The sequence below is a fragment of the Notamacropus eugenii genome, chromosome 2, assembly GCF_028372415.1.
Source record: "Notamacropus eugenii isolate mMacEug1 chromosome 2, mMacEug1.pri_v2, whole genome shotgun sequence".
In the NCBI taxonomy this organism is placed as follows: Eukaryota; Metazoa; Chordata; class Mammalia; order Diprotodontia; family Macropodidae; genus Notamacropus; species Notamacropus eugenii.
Window position 1 is genome coordinate 504967436 of NC_092873.1, and position 18854 is coordinate 504986289.

The 18854-nt window shown below is 48.7% G+C and overlaps 1 protein-coding gene across 7 annotated transcripts in view; it reads left to right on the plus strand.

Annotated features, from left to right (window-relative positions):
* The window catches only part of SZT2 (SZT2 subunit of KICSTOR complex), an 84373-nt gene that overhangs the window by 61191 nt on the left and 4328 nt on the right, over window positions 1-18854 (plus strand). For all 7 annotated transcript variants that reach the window (XR_011975767.1, XR_011975768.1, XM_072649144.1 and 4 more), the window contains 12 exons: window positions 158-255; window positions 468-600; window positions 1008-1138; window positions 1411-1508; window positions 1603-1779; window positions 1882-2137; window positions 8467-8546; window positions 9053-9178; window positions 9267-9469; window positions 14587-14677; window positions 14770-14850; window positions 17658-17732. Coding sequence is in view for 5 of the 7 variants with exons in the window: in XM_072649144.1 (XP_072505245.1) it covers window positions 158-255; window positions 468-600; window positions 1008-1138; window positions 1411-1508; window positions 1603-1779; window positions 1882-2137; window positions 8467-8546; window positions 9053-9178; window positions 9267-9469; window positions 14587-14677; window positions 14770-14850; window positions 17658-17732 (1549 nt within the window). In the remaining 2 variants the exon portion in view is untranslated. The remainder of the gene's footprint in view (window positions 1-157; window positions 256-467; window positions 601-1007; window positions 1139-1410; window positions 1509-1602; window positions 1780-1881; window positions 2138-8466; window positions 8547-9052; window positions 9179-9266; window positions 9470-14586; window positions 14678-14769; window positions 14851-17657; window positions 17733-18854) is intronic.

Below are 18854 nucleotides of genomic sequence, written 5' to 3' on the forward strand. Positions count from 1 at the left end.
TAAAAGGAAAGACAATTTTCAGGCATGATAGGATGATGGAGTGCGGTGGCCCAAGAAGCCCCTCCCAGTGTCGTCCTCTTGGTGTGCAGTAAGTGACTGATCAAGCAGAGTCCTGCCTGCTGCTGCTGCTGAGCTCACAGCTGCTCCCCCTACCCAGGCGCAGGGCTGCACAGCTGGAAGAAGGGGAGGTCGGCACCCTCCACGCGGGGTTTGCACGGGTGGGTCAGCGCTGGATGGAGTTCATGGCTCAGATCGGTGAGGAAATTGAGCTTGTTTCTGCCGCCTTCCAGACCTAGCCACGATCCTGCTTCATCTTGTGCACATACTGGTGTCCTGTCCACCCCCCATGACGGCCATGGTCTCCCTCTCCTCCCCAGCAGCCATGGTCTCTCCCCCTCACAGATGTGGCAGTCATGGTGTTTTCCTCCCCAGCAGCCATGGTCTCCCCCCACTGTGCTGCCCCACAGGTTGCCCTTCTGTCTCTGGAAGCTCTGCCCACATGGTTTCCCGGTTTCTTCTTCCCTCTGTGCTCACCGAGACCATTTCACTTGTGGCCTCACTGGCAGGAGATACCAGTGTCCGCATGTTTGAGCAGCAGCTGTGAGTGGGGGCCCTGGGGTCCATCCCATCAGTGAGGATCCATGGGGCGAGGGGTGGGAAGGAAGGAAACAAGTTCCAGCTGTCCTGCAGCCCCCATGCTAAGGGTGTTTTACAGATGTTACCTTCTTTGATCTGGGAGGTAGGTGGTTTCCCCATTTTATAGGTCAGGAAACTGAGGCACCCAGCAATTAAGTGACATGCCTCATGACATGCACTAAGGGGGTGAATCTTTATTTGAACTCAGGTCTTCCTGACTCCAGGCCCAGGGCTCTATTTACTGTGCCATCTTGTCATCTCTACCCAATAGGAGGGGGGTCCTGGGGTCCTGTCATGTTGTTCAGTCACCTTCAGAGCTGCTCGAGAGCTGAAGCTGAACTGCCATATGGTCTTTCCCTGTGACTGTGTAGGGGTCCAGACCCTGTAACTTTCACCCCTTGCTCCATTGCTCAGCTGCACCCCCCACCCCGCCCCGGAGCTGAGCGCCATCTGCTCCTTTTGGGACGGAACTTCTCCCAGTGGCGGAGACCAACCCAGCAGGGTGAGGGCTAGATAAATGACAATGGGCAGTGATGGGGGTAAGGGACAGCAAGATGAGAGGAGAGGGCTGATGCCATTGTGGGAGGCATGGAGCCAGCAGAGGAGATGGGGGTTGGAGGACGCAGTCAGCAGAGGAGAGGGGAGGGTGAGACAGATGCTGATGGATGCGAATGGAGGCGATGGCACCTCTGTGGGGGAAGGACAGAGCCGGCAGAGTGGGAAACTTGGCTCTGAGGACCACGCTGCCTCACACCCTCTCTCTACTTCCTCTAGCTCCCAAGGCCATGCAGCGCTTCGAGCCAGGAGTTGAAGGCTGTGGTCGAGATGCCCCCCGACAGCGGCTCCTCCTCCTCCAGGTCATGGATACCAAGGTAAAGTCTGGCAAGGGGGCAGGCCCAGCTGAGCAGTGGGCAAGACAATCTCTGCCCCCACTGACCTGTGCCTCCCCCTAACCTGTGCTTCCAGCTGCAGCTGCTGACCTATAACTGGGCCCCAGACCTTGGAGGGGCCCTCAGCCGTGCCTTGGGCCGCCTCTTACAGTGGCAGAATGCTCGGGCCCACCTCGTCCACTGCCTGCTCAGCCAGAAGCTTGGCCTTTTTCATCACTATGGTCACCTAGACTGCCCTGGGCATGATGACAAGGTGACCCCGTCCACTCCCTCCACACATGCCCTCAAACCGTGGACAGCTGGGGAGCAGGGGACTAGGAAGGGATGTCTGGCTTCTAATTCCAGCTTCTTCCAGGAGCCAAATCCGTTCCTGACCCCATCTCTGGAGGCTGAGACTCTCATCCGGAGCCCTGGCCCCCCACCAAGCCGGGAGCAGGGACGACTGAGTGGCTCCTCCCGGGGAGGGGCAGGCCTAGCCCCTGAAACGATGCCCTTTGATGAGGCCTTGAGGGATATTGCTGCTGCCCGCCCCGGCCCAGCCCCCCGACCCCCTGACCCCGTTACTTATCATGGACAGCAATTCCTGGAGATCAAGACTGCAGAACGAAAAGGTGCGGGCTGTGTCTGGGGTTTGAGGGAACTGGGGGAGGCCAGGAGTTGACACCAGGGGTTGGGAGATGAGGAAGCCAGGAGGGCCAGGACTGAGAGCAGGACCTGAGGGAACCTGGGAGGGTCGAGACTGGGGACAAGTAAGGAGCCATCTGGCTGCTTGTGGTGCCTGATGTGGGCACAGATGACACTGCCAGAGGAATCTGGAGAGTTTTGCCTGAGATGAGGAAGGTTTTCTTCACATGCACAGGGCCTGGCACCAACTAAGTTTGGAGAGCGTTAGGGTCAGCTCACCCCTGTGGCTGGGGCAAAACCAGCCCTCCTTCAGAAGGGAGGATCCGAGGTGATGAACAAGCAGTCGGTTCTGGACCTGGCCTTGAGGTCCAGGGAAGGAAAGCCCCTAATCAGGGCTTGTAAAATGCATCTGCCTTCTGAGGAGAGGGGCCTAGAAGGATGGTGTGCGCAGAAAGTGACTTCTGCCTATGTGCATTGGTAGCCAGTGAGGTAGGATGTATGCTTCACAGCAGCATGGATGGAGGCAGTGTTCCCCAGGGAATGGCAGTGGAAAGAGATAGGGCGCCTGGCGCAGGCCTCCACTGACCCAGCTGCTGCTGCTGAAGATGTGGCTATGATGCCCAGTCAGAAGGTATCAATAACACTTTAGAAGGAGGCGCACCAGCAGCAGACCCCAGGAGAAGAGCTGGGGACCCAGAGCCCGGGCCCCCTGGTGTCTGGACAGAGCTTCTGGAAGAGCAGGCAGTAAGCAGGGTCTTCCTGGAGTCCAGGGCCTGGGCAGGTTGGGATGCAATTCTGGGTAAATGGTCGCACCTGCTGGCCTTGGTGGGAGCAGAAGAGATAGAAGGGCTGGAGGGCAGCCTATAGCCAGCCTGGTCAACTCAGAGGATGATGGAGTGACTGGACAGACAGGGAGCCAGTGCAGAACCCTGGTCACTCACTTGGACATCTGCTCATCCTTTCTGCCAAAATACTGACGTTTATGAGCAGCCCACTATCAAATTAAAGCTTTGCAATGACTGGAGACCCAATATGTGCCTATGCTACAGATGAGGCAAAGTGACCTGCCTGTGGATCTGTCATAAATATCAGAGGCAGTATTTGAACCCAGGCCTTCCTTGGTGCCGTCCTGTGACACTGCACTCACTGCCTTTGCTTCAGAGACATCAGAGCTCATCATTTCCTGTCTTGGTGAGCATTTTAGGCTCAGCACATAGAGGGACCAACAGTGGGAAATTCTGCTCTATGTCTGGTCCTCAGCAGCAAGGAGGAGCTAGCTCTCAGGGTTGAAATGATGGGAACCCCAGGCAGATGTGACCAGTTCTGTCTTAGAATTGGTCATAGTGGTGAGCCGAGCCATATCTGGAAGGGGGAACATGTGGTCTTCCCAACCTTTCCCATCCTTCCCATCTCCCATGAGAGCTGAGCCTCAGTGTCGTCATCTGTAAAGTGAGGGTAATGAGAACCCGTCTCCTAGGGTTGTTAGAATCAGTGGAGGAAATGGGAGTGAAGCGCCTGGAGAAGCTTAGGGCTTTAGAACTTGGAGCTCTTCTGGTCATTGTCATTGTGGGAGAGCAGAGGTCATAGGAAGGAAAGGGAGCACTTCAAGAACCGGAACTCTCTGAGGAGAGTCAGCTTGAGAAGTGTAAAGCCAACTCTGAGGACACCCAGGGAAATGTTTCCAGCAAGGGAAAAGCAGAAATGTCTAAGGAGGTGTTAGTCTGACCACCGATGGAATGCTGCTCATGGTGTGGGGGAGGCAGCAAGGCCCCCAGACCAGCAGGATGTCACCGACCCCTGCCTGGAACCCTGGGCCCAGAGAATATGCAGGACAGAAGTTGTCAGGAGAGGTGTCAGTCAGCATCCCTTAACTCTGCAGTGCCGCCTGGTCCTGGAGATTCACATACAGACACAAAGCAGGTCCTGCCTACAAAGATATTCCTTCCTGGGAGACAGATGAACCTTGCCAGGTATACACAGAATATAGACAAATGTCTGAGGGACCCAGGATAGGCCTCCAGCAGAAGATGCTGTTTGAGCTGTGTCTTGAAGGAAATCTCAAGAATGCCAGCAGGTCATGTTAAGGAGAGATGGCATGGCATGAAGCACAGCTGGTGCCAAGGCATTGCAACGGGAGATAGAGTACCCTGAACGGGGAGCACAGGAATGCCAGATTGACTGGATCATAGCATAGGGTGTGTAAAGGAGATTAAAATGTAATAAAGCTGGAAAGGTAGTTGGGGCCAAACAAGAGTTTGTATTTGATTTTAGAAGTAGTAGGGTGCCATTTGAGTCTATCAAGTTGAGGGATGGCATGATCACATCTTCTTTTAGGACAATCACTGGCAGTTTTGTGGAAGATAGATTTGAATGGGGAGACAGTTGAACCAGGGAGACCAATTTGAAGACCATGACAGTGGTCCATGTAAGAACTGATGGAGGTTAGGGAGGTGGCTATGTGAGAAGATTCTCTGGAGATAAAACCAGCAAGACATGGCAACAAATTGGCAGTATGGGATGAGTGACGTTGAGGAGTGAGGGATGTCACCAAGCTTGTAAGCCTGGGTATAAAGAGAAGGGAGGAGATCATAAGAAAGCACCTCACTTGGTTATTGCTCTTGAGCCAGACATCCTGGAGAATGAAGTCAAGTGGACCTTAGGCAGCATTGCTAGCAATGAGGCTAGTGGAGGGGATGGAATGTCAGTTGAATGATGCCTGTGAAAAGGCTGCTCTCAATATGCCAGCAAATTTGGAAAACTCAGCAGTGGCTGCTGGCCTGGAAAAGATCAGTTTATATCCCAGTCCTAAAGAAGGACAACACCAAGTAATGTTCAAATTGCCAAACAGCTGTACTCATTTCACACACCAGAAAAGTTATGCTTAAGATTCCACATGTCAAGCTTCAGCAATGTGTGAACCGAGAATTACCAGAACAGGCTAGTTTTTGAAGAGGGAGAAGAACTAGAGACCAAATTGCCAATATTTGCTGGATTATGGAGAAAGCAAGAGACTTCTGAGAAACATCTGCTTCATTGACTACACTAAAGTCACTGACAGTATGGATTGCAACAAAATGTGTTAAGTCCTCAAAGAGATGGGAGTGCCAGATCACCTGACTTGTCTCCTGAGGAACCTGTATGTGGGACAAGAAGCAACAGTAGAACCAAACATAGAACAACGGATTAGTTTAAGATGGGGAAAGAAGCTCAACAAAGCTATATGTCGTCACCTTATTAACTTATATGCAGAGTACATCATGCAAAGTGCTAGGCTGGATGAATCAAAAACTGGAAGTAAGGTTGCCAGGAGAAATATCAACAATTTCAGATATGCAAATGAAACTGCTCTGAAGACAGAAAGTGAAGAGGAATTAAGAAGCCTCTTGATGAGAAGAAAGTGTAAAAGCTGGAATGAAGCTTAACATAAAAAAAAAAAGCTAAGATCTTGGCAACTGATCGCATCACTTCCTGGCACATACAGGAAGAAAAAATGGAGGCAGTGTCAGATTTTATATTCTCGGGCTCAAGATCACTACAGACAGCAAATGCAGCCATGAAATTCAAAGAAGCTTGCTCCCTGGATGGAAAGCTGTGGCAAATCTGAGCAGCATACTGAAAAGCAGAGACATTACCTTGCCAACAAGAGTCCATATAGTAAAGCTATGGTTTTTCCAGCAGTGATATATGGCAGTGAGAGTTGGACTATAAGGAAAGCTGAGGGCTGCAGAATTGACACTTTAGAATTGTGGTGCTGGAGAAGACTTGAGAGTCCCTTGAACAGCAAGGAGATCAAATCAGTCAATACTTAAAGAAGTTAATTCATGCTGTTCATTGAAAGGTCAAATACTAAGACTGAAACTTGACAACTTGGGCCACATAATGAAAAGATAGGAAAAGACCCACATGTTGGGAAAGATCAAAGACAAAAGGAAAAGGGGATGGCAGAGGACGGGATGGATAGATAGTGTCATGGAATCAATAAGCAATGGAGAGACCCTGAATGATAGTGGAGGGCAGAAGAGCCTGGTGTACTGTGGTTCATGGGGTCACAAAGAGTCAGACACAACTGAACAAATGAACCACAGAAGAAAGCACCTCAGTGCCCTCAGTTGAGTTCAAGTCCTCTAGGCCAGATGGATGCCATCCTAAGTTCTGAAAAATGGTAGATGTGATTGTGGAGCCCACATCAGGGTCTCTAGAGATCACTGACATTGAGTGAGCCTCTGTGGGACAAATGTTGTCCCAGTTTTCAAGAAAGGGGACAGAACAGTGTGTGGAAACTATAGGCCATTGACCTTCATTTTAATTCCTGGTAAAATTCTAGAAGGCATTATTAAAGAGATGAACATCTAGAAAGGAAAATGGTGATCTCAAAGAGTCAAAAGCTTAGATGCATGTTGTCGTAGATCCAGAACATAGGGACCATTGAAGCGAACACCCTGACTTTACTGATGAGGAAACTAAGGCAGAAAGAAGGTCAATGACTTTCCCAGGATCATACAGCTATGAACAGAATTTGAACTCACACCTTCCTGGACTCGAGTCCAGTGTCACTATACCACCCTGCCACTTAATCCAGAGCAAGACGGATAATGAACAATAAAGTGCTTTGCAAACCTCTGGCACCATAGAAACACGAGTATTATCAGGTCATTGCAGACTCATCTCAATTCCTTTTATTGACAAGGTTGCTGAGTCTGGAAAACCCTGTAGATCCAGGTCTGGTCTTTCATGCTGCTCTTGTGGACACAAAAGAAGCATCTAGGCTGAGCACTCAGTGATCAGATTCCAAACTCACTGCAAGGCCAGACGCATCAAATGATCATCAGTGGTTTTCAGGCCACTTGGCAGGTCTCTAAGGGAGTGGCCCCAAGCCTTGGCATACATTTCTCAGTGACTTGGATAAAAGCATGTTGGCAGACAGCGCCATGCTGGTGGGACAAATCCTGCAGGACACAGTCAGGATCAGAGAGTCTTGACAGACTAGAACATGAGGCTGAATCTTAGCAGATGAAATTTAATAGGGATCTATGTCAAATTGTTTGCTTGTTTCAAAAAGTTACTAGTCCTGAGATGGCAGAGCCCATGGTGGTTCACATTGTGTTTGAAAGAGATGAGGATGTTTTTGTAGACCACGAGATAAGTCACTGTTTCCTGGGCTGCTGGAAGAAGGACCTTGTTTCCCAGGCAAGGGTGGTGGTAGTTTCAATGTCCTCTGCCCTCTTAAGGCCCATGTGGAATGCTGCCTTCTGGGTGTTCACTGATCAGCTGGAGTGTGTCCAGAAGAGGACAGCCAGGGTGGGGAATGATGTAGTTCATTCAGTTTAACAAGCACTTATTAAGCATCTGCTGTAGCAAGGCCTTTTGCCAGGCTCTGGGTACACAGTGAACAATACAGTGGTCCCTGGCCTCAAGGAACTTACATTCTACCAGTTAGAAAACACTGTATATTCAGATAAATAAATACACATGAGGTAAATATTAAATGTCATCAGAATGACTCATACTTTTTTTCATGATCTCTTCTATATGTCTTCCATCTCCTCTATGCCCAAATATAAGACTGTATATTCAAGTTTCATATACATTATGAAATCATTAAAGTATATGGTGTAAGATGTTGGTCTAAATCCATTTTCAGATTGCTTTCCTGTTTTCTAAGCTGTTCATGTCAGATAGAATTCTTCTCTAAGTGGTTTATATTTTTCGATTTATTTCTGATTCTTGCTGATCTAGTATGTTTCTTTGATCTACTTTTCCGTTGGGGGTGGGGGTAGGGGTGGGGATGGGGCAGTACCAAACAAGTTAAATGATTATTGCTTTATAATATAAGGTCAGTTCTTGAAGTGCATTTCTCCCTTTTAATTGCTTTTTCATGATTTCCCTTGAGATCCTGTACCTTTTGTTCATCTAAATGAGCTTTGTTATTATTTTATTTAGCTGTGTAGAAACCCACTGATGGTTTACTGGCTTTACATTTCACTGAAACTTCTTGAGCTGGGTGGTCAGTCAGGCCTGTGGTCTAACTCGGGCAGTGCGACAGCTGTATAGAAGTTAGATGGGAGAGGTATGATGTGAAGGGAGGATCGGCCTTGTTCTGTGTGGTCTCAGAGGGCAGCACCAGTAAGCTAAAGAGTGGCCTGTGTCCAGAGTGGATTGGACTGCCTCTGGGCATAGTGGGTTCCCCATGGCCACTAGGAGGGGTGCGGTAGAAAGGAGAAGGTGGACCACTTGGCCCATGAGGCAGCTTTCACCTCCAAAATCCAGAGATTCTGTGAAAGAGGCCAGGAGCTGACACTTCTCTTTCTTCCCCCAGAGCTAGAGCGTCAGATGAAGATGGAGAATCTCTTTGTGACCTGGCAGCAGAGGTCTGCCCAGTCCAACATGCCCATCAGTGTGAGCACCTCAGGGAATGAGAGTGAGAGGGCCTGAGGGCTCTGACCACTTGTAACCCCCAAGATATATCTGAGCTCATTTCCACTCTCTCCCATGGATGCCAAGGACAACTCCCCCACTCCACTCCCCCTGGCAGGGTGGCTCAGGGATATCTCCCCCTACTATCTCCTGGAGCAGCTCCCCTGCCCCCTGCTTCTGATGTTTTTCTCCCAGTATTGCCCTTTCTCCTGGACAGGTTACGGGTTACTCCTGTCCCCTTCTGACCTGAGCAGAACTGCAGGCCTTTGTGGGATTATACTAAAAAGGAGACAGGCGTGATGTAGACACTGTGGGGAGTGTCAAAGCCTCCCTGTCCTTTCTGTCTGACTCAGCCGTCACTGGGATAGGAAAAAACAACTGCGTGCCTCTCTCCAGAATTCTCCCTGGGTACTTTCCTGACAGGTCCCCTTATCCCAGGGCAGGCTCTATTTGGGAGACCTCAAGTGACCTTTTATATTCTTCCTTAGGCTGGGGAGCTGGAGACCCTGAAACAGTCCTCGCGCCTGGTCCACTACTGTGCCACTGCCTTGCTCTTCGACCCAGCCTCCTGGCAACACGGAACCCCTGAGCCCACAGCACCCATTGAAGGAAAGGTGATTCCTGCCCCAGTGTGTGGAGCAGGAGGGGGGAAGGGTCTCGTCTGGGTCCAACAGGGGCTCTGACCTCTTTCCTTCCCCACAGCGCCGCCATCGCTCTAATGAGTCAGGGGGTGGAGGCCGGGAGCCAACTACGAGCTGTGAGTCTGGGGAGCTGCCCACCCCTGCTGCCCGAGAAGAGCCGTGGCTCTGGGAGCTGAGCTCAACCTTCCTGCTGCAGTATGTGCAGTATCTGCAGAGCACAGGCTTTATTCTGGTGCAGCTGCGGCCCCCCTCACCCACTCGAAGGTGAGTCCCCTCCCCGCATTGTCTGGGGGCCCACATAGACCCGCAAAGGTAGGGTGGCTGCAAGTTCAGGGAGTCACTTACTAAGTCTGTTTCTTCATCTTTCTCCTTCTTCTGTCCTGAGCCTTAGAGAAGCTGACATCTGTAACACAAATCAAGTTTCAAGGATTCTTTTAATGCTGGCTCCCACTGCTCAGCCCCTGGCCCCCCAGTGTCAGGCAGTGAATCCCTTCACACCATATCTGCATTCCCCCATCTTCTTCCTGGACTCAGACCATCCTGCCTTGACCTATCACTCACCTCCTGTTCCATCAGTGAGCTTCTCTCTGGCTCCCAGCCAAAGAAGGTTGCTGTCTCCATTCATGGTTTGTTTTTCCCTTGGCCTTCTGCCCTGGCCATTCTGTGTTCCACCTAGTAGCTGGTTCTCAAGTGGCCAGGCGATGAGACCTTTGGTGCCAGGGGCAGAAGGTCAGTATGGGCTCATTTTGGGCCTTTGAGATTTCTCACCTGAGGCGGAGGCAGTGGGCTCCCCCAGTCCCTGATCCCTGACTAGGACTCCCATTTCATTTTTTTTTTTTATTAAATTATTTTATTTGTTTTCAGTGTTCTACAGTCACTTCCATATATCTTAGACTTTTTTGCCCCTCCCTCCCTACACCCTCCCTGAGACAGTGTACAATCTTATATAGGTTCTACACATACATTCCTATTTAATTCATTTTCACCTTAGTCATGTTGCATAGAAAAATTAAAATGAATGGGAGAAATCGTAAAACAAAAAACATAATACAAAAGAAAATGGTTTGCTTCATACTGTAATCCAATTCCATAGTTCTTTCTCTGAATGTGGAAGACATTTTGCCTCAAGAGTCCATTGGCAATTTTTTAAGTCCTTGCATTGCAATGAAGTTCTAAGTCTACAGAAAAAGTCCTCATACACTGTGGTTGTTGCTGTGTACAAAGTTCTCCTGGGTCTGCTCCTTTCACTCAGCATCAGTTCATATAAATCTTTCCAGGCCTCTCTGAAGTCTTTCTGTTCATCATTTCTTATAGCACAACAGTATTCCATTGCATTTGTATACCACAGTTTATTCTGCCATTCCCCAGTTGATGGGCATCCCTTTGATTTCCAGTTTTTGGCCACCACAAAGAGGGCTGCTGTAAATATTCTTGTATATGTGGGACCCTTCCCCATTTTTATGATCTCTTGGGGATACAGTCCTAGAAGCAATATTGTTGGGTCAAAGGGTATGCACATTTTTGTAGCCCTTTGGGCATAGTTCCAAATTGCTCTCCAGAATGGTTGGATCAGCTCACAGCTCCACCAACAATGAATTAGTGTTCCAACTCTCCCACATCTTCTCCAACATTTATCATCTTCCTTTTTTGTCATGTTAGCCAGTCTGATAGGTGTGACGTGGTACCTCAGAGTTGTTTAGATTTGCATCTCTCTAATCAATAGTGATGTAGAGCATTTTTTCACAGGACTATAGATAGCTTTAATTTCTTCCTCTGAAAACTGCCTGTTCATATCCTTTGACCATTTATCAGTTGGGAATGACTTATATACTTGTACATTTGACTCAGTTCTCTTTATATTTTAGAAATGAGGCCTTTATCACAGACATTAGTTGTAAAAATTCTTTCCCAGTTTTCTGCTTCCTTCCTAATTTTGGTTGCATTGGGTTTGTTTGTGCAAAAACTTTTCAATTTAGTGTAATCAGAATGATTCATTTTGCACTTTATAATGTTCTCTGTCTCTTGTTTAGTCATAAATTTCTCCATTCTTCATAAGTCTGACAAATACACTATTCCTTGCTCCCCTAATTTGTTTATAGTGTCAGCCTTTATACCTAGATCATGTACCCATTTGGACTTTATTCTTGTGTACTGCGTCAGGCATTGGTACCTATGCCCAGTTTCCACCACACTGTTATCCAGTTTTCCCAGCAATTTTTGTCAAACAGTTCTTATCCTAGAAGCTGGGGTCCTTGAGTTTATCAAACAGTAGATTGCTATATTCATTGACTACAGTGTCTTGAGTACCTAACCTGTTCCACTGGTCTATCCTTCTGTTTCTCACCCAGTACCAAGTTGTTTTGATAATTGCTGCTTTATAATACAATTTGAAATCCCATTTCATTTTTCATTTTCATTTTGAGAGTTAGCCCCCTCATTCATGCCCACTTATTTCCCAGGGACCTCTCCATGTCCCTCCCAGCAGCCCTTGCCCCTTCCCTTGGCCCAGGATAGTATGTGAAGCCCACTGCTGTAAGGACAGGGCATGCTCAGGGATTAAAACTATTTTTGTCCTAGATCTGATTGCTCTGGGCTCCCCTAGCCCAACTCACTTGTTTGACAGAGGAGGGAACAGACCTAAAAAGGGAAATGACATCTCCAAAGTCACACAGCTTGGTGGTAGCAGAGCTGGAATTCAGACCCAGTGTTTGTTTCCAGTCTTCATGTTAGTTTCTTTGGCCCACAGGCACTGACCCTCCCATTAGAGACCTTCTGCTGAAACTTATACTGATTCTTTTCTCCAATCCTGGGTCCAGCTCATGCCTTAACCCCTGAAGCAGGGTGGGAAAACCAGCCAGACATAATTTATTTATTTTGAGACAAAAATACTTTTCTCTATTTTTTTTTTTTTACTATATTTCAGTAATATGAACAAAGAACCAATTGGCTTTTTTCTGGTTTTAAACACCATCACCCTAGTGACTCATTGAGCTGGCAATCCACCCACATCCTTGGATCCTTTTCAGACACTACAATCTGTCCAGCCATGTCTCCACCATCTTATACTTGTTAAGTTGGGTTTTTGAACCCAAATGTAAGACATTTCTCTCTACTGCATAGCAACATTTCAGATTCAGTCTAATGTCTTGCCTTTCATGTTCTTTTTAAAAATATTTTGTTTCCAATTACATGTAAAAACAATTTTTAGCATTTTTTTTTAATTTTTGAGTTCCAAATTCTCTGCCTCCCTGCCTTCCTTTTTCCCCTCATTTCCCCTTCTGTCTCCCCTCCCTGAAACAATAAGCAATTTAATAAAGGGTATTCATGTGCAATCGTGCAAAGCATATTTCCGTGTTAGTCATATTATGAAAGAAAACACATGCCAAAAAAAAAAACCCATAAAAAAATAAAGTGAAAAATAGTATACTTCAATCTGCTGATTCCATCAGTTCTTTCTCTGGAGGTGGATAGAATTTTTTATCATGAATCCTTTGTAGTAGTCTTGGATTACTGTATTACTGAGAATAGGTAAGTCATTCACAGATGATCATTATACACTATGTGCCGTGTTCTCCTGGTTCTCCTCACTTCACTTTGCATCAATTCATGTCCAGGTTTTTCTGTAATCATCCTTCTGTCTTTCTTATAGCACAATATTATTCTATTGCTTTGACATACCACAGCTTGTTCAACCATTCCCCAGTTGATGGACATCCCCTCAACTTCCAATTCTTTGCCAAAACAAAAAGAGCTGCTATAAATACTTTTGTACCAATAGGTCCTTTTCCTTTTTTAAAAAATCTCTTTGGGATATAGACCTAATGGTAGTGTTCCAGGATCAAAGGGTATGAACATTTTTGTAGCCCTTTGGGCGTAGTTCCCAATTGCTCTTGAGAATGCTTAGTTCAGTTCCCAGTTCCACAGCAGTGCATTAGGGTCCCAGTTTTCCTACATCCCTTCCAACATTTATCATTTTCCTTTTGTATCCTATTAGCCAGTCTGATATGTATGATGTACCTCAAGAGTTGTTTTAATCTGCATTTCTCTAATCAGTAGTAATTTGGAGCATTTTTACATGACTAAAGGTATCTGTGATTACTTCATCTGAAAACTATCTATTCATCAGTATTCTTATAAATTTGACTCAGTTCTCCATGCATTTGAGAAATGAGGCCTTTATCAGAGATACTTGCTGTAAAAACAGTTTCCTAGCTTTCTGCTTTCCTTCTAATTTTGGCTGCATTGATTTTATTTCTCCAAACCCCTTTTAGTTTAATATAATCAAAATTACCCATCGTACAGCTCCATCATCCCTCATGTCCACTACCCCTGCTACCGCGTCATATGCACATTTAGGGCTGTTTCCTCTAAGCCCAGAGCCCTGGGGCACTCCACCAGAGACTTCCTGCTGATGTGACATTGAACCTCTGGCTGCTCAAGCAGTTCCAAATGCATCTAATGGTATTATCTTCTAATTCATTTCTCACCATCTTTTCCACAAGAACAGTATGATATTTTTTATGCCCAAATTTAGGAAACCTATAGCATTCCTCTGATCTACTAGCGTAGTTACCCTGTCAGAGAAGATGGTCACGTAGTAGGCTGTTCTTCGTGAAGGTAGTATGATGAAAAGACACCTAGACCTGTGTGTGGTCAGTCAGTTTCCCTGGATGTGGATCCTAGCTCAGCTCTTTATTACCTGTTTGACCGTGGGCAAACCACTTGCTCTCTCTGGGTCTCCTAGAGAGACAGAAAGGCGTTCTGGGTCCACATCTCTCACATTGTAGTTTGTGAGCCCCACTGGTATTTTTACCTTCAGCAGTCAGCCAGGCAACACAGACTAAAGAAAAGATATTGATGGAAACAGCGCAGTGAAAAACAGTAATGGCCACAAAGCTTCTCTCCCATAAGACTGAGGTGCTTCTCCTACAAATACCTGCGGCGTCATTGGGAAGAATGAAGGTGCTCCTAGAGCTCCCAAATGGAAGGCAGGCAGTGCCCTGGGGATCTGCATCCCTGCTTTATTCTTTTTGGGCTTGTGATTCTGCTCAAGGCCCCACTCCTCTCTGCACAGTTTCTTATTGAAGAGTTGTTTCACTGTCAGACACCTTTGCCAGTAGAGGAAGGAATTCCATTAGGGACAAGACAAGCAATCCCTCTGTAAAGCAGGGTCTTGGCTCTCTTCTCTACTGCCAGGGTGACTCTCAGCTTGCTCATGCCTTTTAAAGCCACCAGCCAATTTTAACTACCCTCAGATTCATGAGATCATTGAATTAGAGTGGATTGAAGCTCAGAGGCCATCTGGAGTTCACCTAGACTAACCCTTGTTTACAAACGGAGCTTCCCCAACCTGTGTCATCCCCTCCCCCACTCTATTCTAGCACCAGCCGGCTCCGGGCAATGGCCTTCCTGGGCACCGAGGGTCGAGGCTCTTTCTCCTGTCCCAAGACCAAGACAGATGGGAGCCCAAAGGTGAGTCTCCCCACCCCCACCTCCACCCCTCCATATCCTCCACAGAACTTGGGCTACCCAGCCTAGAAGCTCACTCTTTCCTCCTCCCTCAGAGTGCCAGCTCCCCCATCACTACCTACCATCTGCAGCGGGCTCTGCCTGGAGGCATCGTGCTCATGGAGCTAGCTTTCCAGGTGAGTGCTGGGCACCCCAGGCTTCTTTGACTGGTACATATCCTCAAATAGAAGGCAGGTTAGCAAAGGGAGGACAAGACATGGGAGACTGACCGAGTTCCCAGTGCCAAGACTTTCTCTTCAAGGGAACACATGTTATGATAACACACACACACACAGTTGGAGCCTTTTGTCTTTGTACCCTCAACACATGGGGCATGACCTGGTGCAGAGTAGTAAACACAGTGCATAGGAGAGCCAGGTGAGCTCCAGGTGAGATGGGAGGAGGCATGCCTGAGCTCAGCTGCAGATCAGATGTCCAGCAGTCACCAGCCATTTATGAAACACCTGCTGTAGGCCAAGCACTGTGCTCAACATGGAGATAATGGGACAAAAATTCCAGTTTTTGTTTTTAAGGACTTTTGGGGCAGCCAGGTGGCACAGTGCATAGAACACTACACCTGGAGTCAGGAGAACCTGAGTTGACATCTCGCCTCAGATACTTCCTACCTGTGTGACCCTGAGCAGGTCATTTAACCCTGTTTGCCTCAGTTTCCTCATCTGTTAAATGAACTGGAGAAGGAAATGGCAAACCACTCTATTATCTTTGCCAATAAAACCCCAAATGGCATCATGAACAGTCTGACACAACTGAAACGACTGAACAACAACAGACCTTACTTACATTCTGTATATACTTCTTATTGTATGATTGTGTCCAACTTTTCATGACCCCATTTGGGATAGTTGCATGAGTAGGGCACAGCTGGTGCAAAGGCAGAGACTAGAGAAGGGGCATTGTGTGTGAGGAACAGCAAGGAAGTTAGTGTCACTGAATCAGGCTTCATGGAGGAGAGTCAAGTATAAGAAAACTGGAAGGGTAGGGAGGGCTTTAAAAGCTAGAGGATTCTGTATTTGTTCCTGGAGGTGATACTGAGTGGGGAGGGGTTTGAGCTGTAAGGAAATCCTTTTGGTGGCTGAATGGAGCATGAAGGGGAGCGGGGAGAGACTTACCGGCAGCTCTGGCCGTGGTTCAGGCTTCTGAGGCAGTGAAGCCTGGGTATCTGGGAGAAGGGGGTGGCCCTGGCTGGTAATAGAAGTTAGGAAGAAGAAAATGTTGTGGGGAAAGCTAATGAGTTAGTCTTGGATGTATCTAGCTCACATCCACAGGACAGCACTCTGAGATTCAGGTTATCAGCATAGAGGTGATTGGTGAATCACTGGGAGCTAATGACACCTAGTGAAATAGTGTAGAGATAAAAGAGGGTCCAGGATAGAACCCTGTGGGCCACCCATCATTAGCAGATGTGACCTAGATGAGGATCCAGCAGAGGAGGCTGGGAGGTAGGAGGAGAATGAGGAGGGGCCTGGGGCCCAAACACCCAGAGAAGGGAGGGGGACTGGGGCCTGAGCATGGTAGAGATGGTAGAGTCTCAAGGAGAGGGTGAGGAGAGAATGAGGCAGGAGAAGAAGCCCCAGAGTTTGGCAGGAAGCTCGAAGGAACGTTAGGGGCCGAGAGGCTTTTTGAGAATGTGGGAGACATGGGGTGTTTAGAGACAACATGGAAGCCACTGGTCGAAGCGAGACAGGAGCAGTGAGGTCCCGGGGATGGTGGTGGGGGCAATCTCCAGGGTCCCCTGGGCTACCTGGCCACAGTGGGGAAGAGAAGACGGGATGGTGCCAGGGAGGGAGTGGGGTTGTAAGCTGAGAGAGCTGGGGGAGGGGTGACATGGGACTCAAAGAGGGAGTCCTACATGGGAAGAGAGGAGAGTTCAGCCTAGGACGAGTAAGTGGCCGATGAAATGAATACAGCATTGGCCCTGGAGTCAGGAAGACCTGAGTTCAAGTCCAGTCTCAGACATTTACTAGCTTTGTGACTCTGGGCAGTTGATTTCCATGCTCTTTGCCTCAGTTTCATGATCTATTAAATGGGGATAATAACATCCCAAGATTGATGTGAGAATCACCTGAGATAACATGTAAAGCACTTTGCAAACCTTGAGGCACTCGGTCGTTGCTGGCCATAACCAGCCAGAGCAGGAGTAATAGCCTGGGCTAGAGCTGAGGGTGGGGAGATTGAAGGTCCTAGAGAGGATGAAGTGCAGGAATAATAAAAGCCTTATGTTGGCCCAAAAACGCTGTCACTGTTGCTCATGGCAGAGGATGCTTCTGGTGTGTGACTGGACGTACGAGGGTGGAGATTGAGATGGAGGGCACCAGGGGCCAGACCTGCGGCCCCTGAGCATGAGCTCCAGGGAACTGGAGGCAGGAGGGCTGAGGCCAGGTGGTGGAAGTGGCTGTGGGGAGTCCCTGCCCCTGCTCATTGTGTTAGAGGCACAATCTAGTCTGGGTAGAGTCAGAGCTGGAGAGAATGCCCAGGGATGCCCAGGCTTCCAGGAGGAGCCAGCAGGTAGGAAGAACAGGTCAGAAATCAAGGGAAGTGTGTTGAGGACCAAGGCGGAGTGTGAGGAGGGGCTGGAGGACCGGAAATAGACCAGCTTTGGCTAGGGTGTGGCATGAATGACAGGGAGTCTTCTGAAATAAAGCTGGGAAGGGGCCCTGAAGTCAGGGCTAGGCCAGAGTTTGTGCTTGAAAGTGAGTAGCAGGGGAGCAACCGGGGCAGACAATGTGTGCCTTAGAAAGTAATTCTGGCAGCTGCATTCAGGATTGTTGGGAAGGGGGAATGCAATTGAGATAAGTCAGGCAGGAGGTGAAGATGACCTGGAATAAGGTCATGACCTGGGGTGGGGAGACTGGAAGTCTGGGGGGATAGACATGGGGAGCGCACAGACATGGTCCTCAAGCCCAGCCTTCTCGATTCCTCCCAGGGCTGTTACTTCTGTGTGAAGCAGTATGCATTGGAGTGCTCCCGCATCCCCATGGGCCAGGCTGTCAATTCCCAGGTACGGTGGGCAGCAAGGGTGGGGGGAGGGAGAAGGGGAAGCTTCTTGTTTCTGCCTGGTCCTGGAAGCGAGGCGTTGCTGAGTATTGTGAGCAGAGAACAGGCTGGGCTCCCTTCCCTTAACCCCCTAAAGATGAAGTGAGGGCCAGGACTGGGAAAGATGCCAACCCATTATTTAGCACTTCTATGAGCCAGGCACTGGGGACAGGCAGAGCTTACGTTCTAAGGTGCATAGGAAAGCCCTTCCAAGAGCAATGCAGGAGGCTTTGTGACCAGCCTTGTTCGGGGTGTTCCATCCCTGGCTGGTGTCCAGCTCTCCTGGCCACCATTCTCATAAGCAGCAGGGAGGAAAACTCACCTTGGACCTCGTGTCCAATACTTCCCAGGCCTGGGGGGCACTTCCTAAGTCCCCTCCCACAGTTTCCTTTGGGCCCATAGGAGTCACCAGAAGTGGGTCCTGGGGCTTTGTTATGGCAAGTTGGGAAGGTCCCTGGCCTCATCTCAGTAGGTAGTCATGTACAATACCCTGCTCTTCTCCCAAGAACCCGCTCTACAAGTGCTGTGGCCCCAGCTGCTCAGCTCTTTCCCTGCCCTTCCTTCCTCAGCCTAAATCCTTCTCCAAGGTCGGGTTTCCCCTCTTGTCTTAGGAACCTTCTGTCATGCCTGAATAACATGGGGGGGAGGGGGTGATAAGGTTTCCTCACCTAGACAGGGGATGTGGTCCATTGACTGGGGCAGGAATGTGACGTCCCCTCCTCAGTGCAGCTTGTCTTCTCCATCAGCCTGAGACTCACCTCTGCAGCCACGCCTGATGGAGCCTCCTCTCCCTGGTTTTTCATGGGTCCTACATCCTGGCTGGTGATCTTCTCCTAGAGGACACATGAGCCCACCTGAGCCCTTATGTCTCACTGTGCGCCCCAGGCTTCTCTCCCATCATCCCCTCCCCTTCCTTGCCTTCAGCTGAGGGCCTCTCTCCTCCACTCCTTCCACAGAAGCCAGAAGTCCAGCCAGGAGTAATAAAGGACCTTAGGAATCATGTAGTCCCCTCCTCTCACTTTATAGACTGAGGCCTAGCCATGCTGCAAGTTCTAGGAGATGAGCCAGACTCTCTCCCCAGCACTGG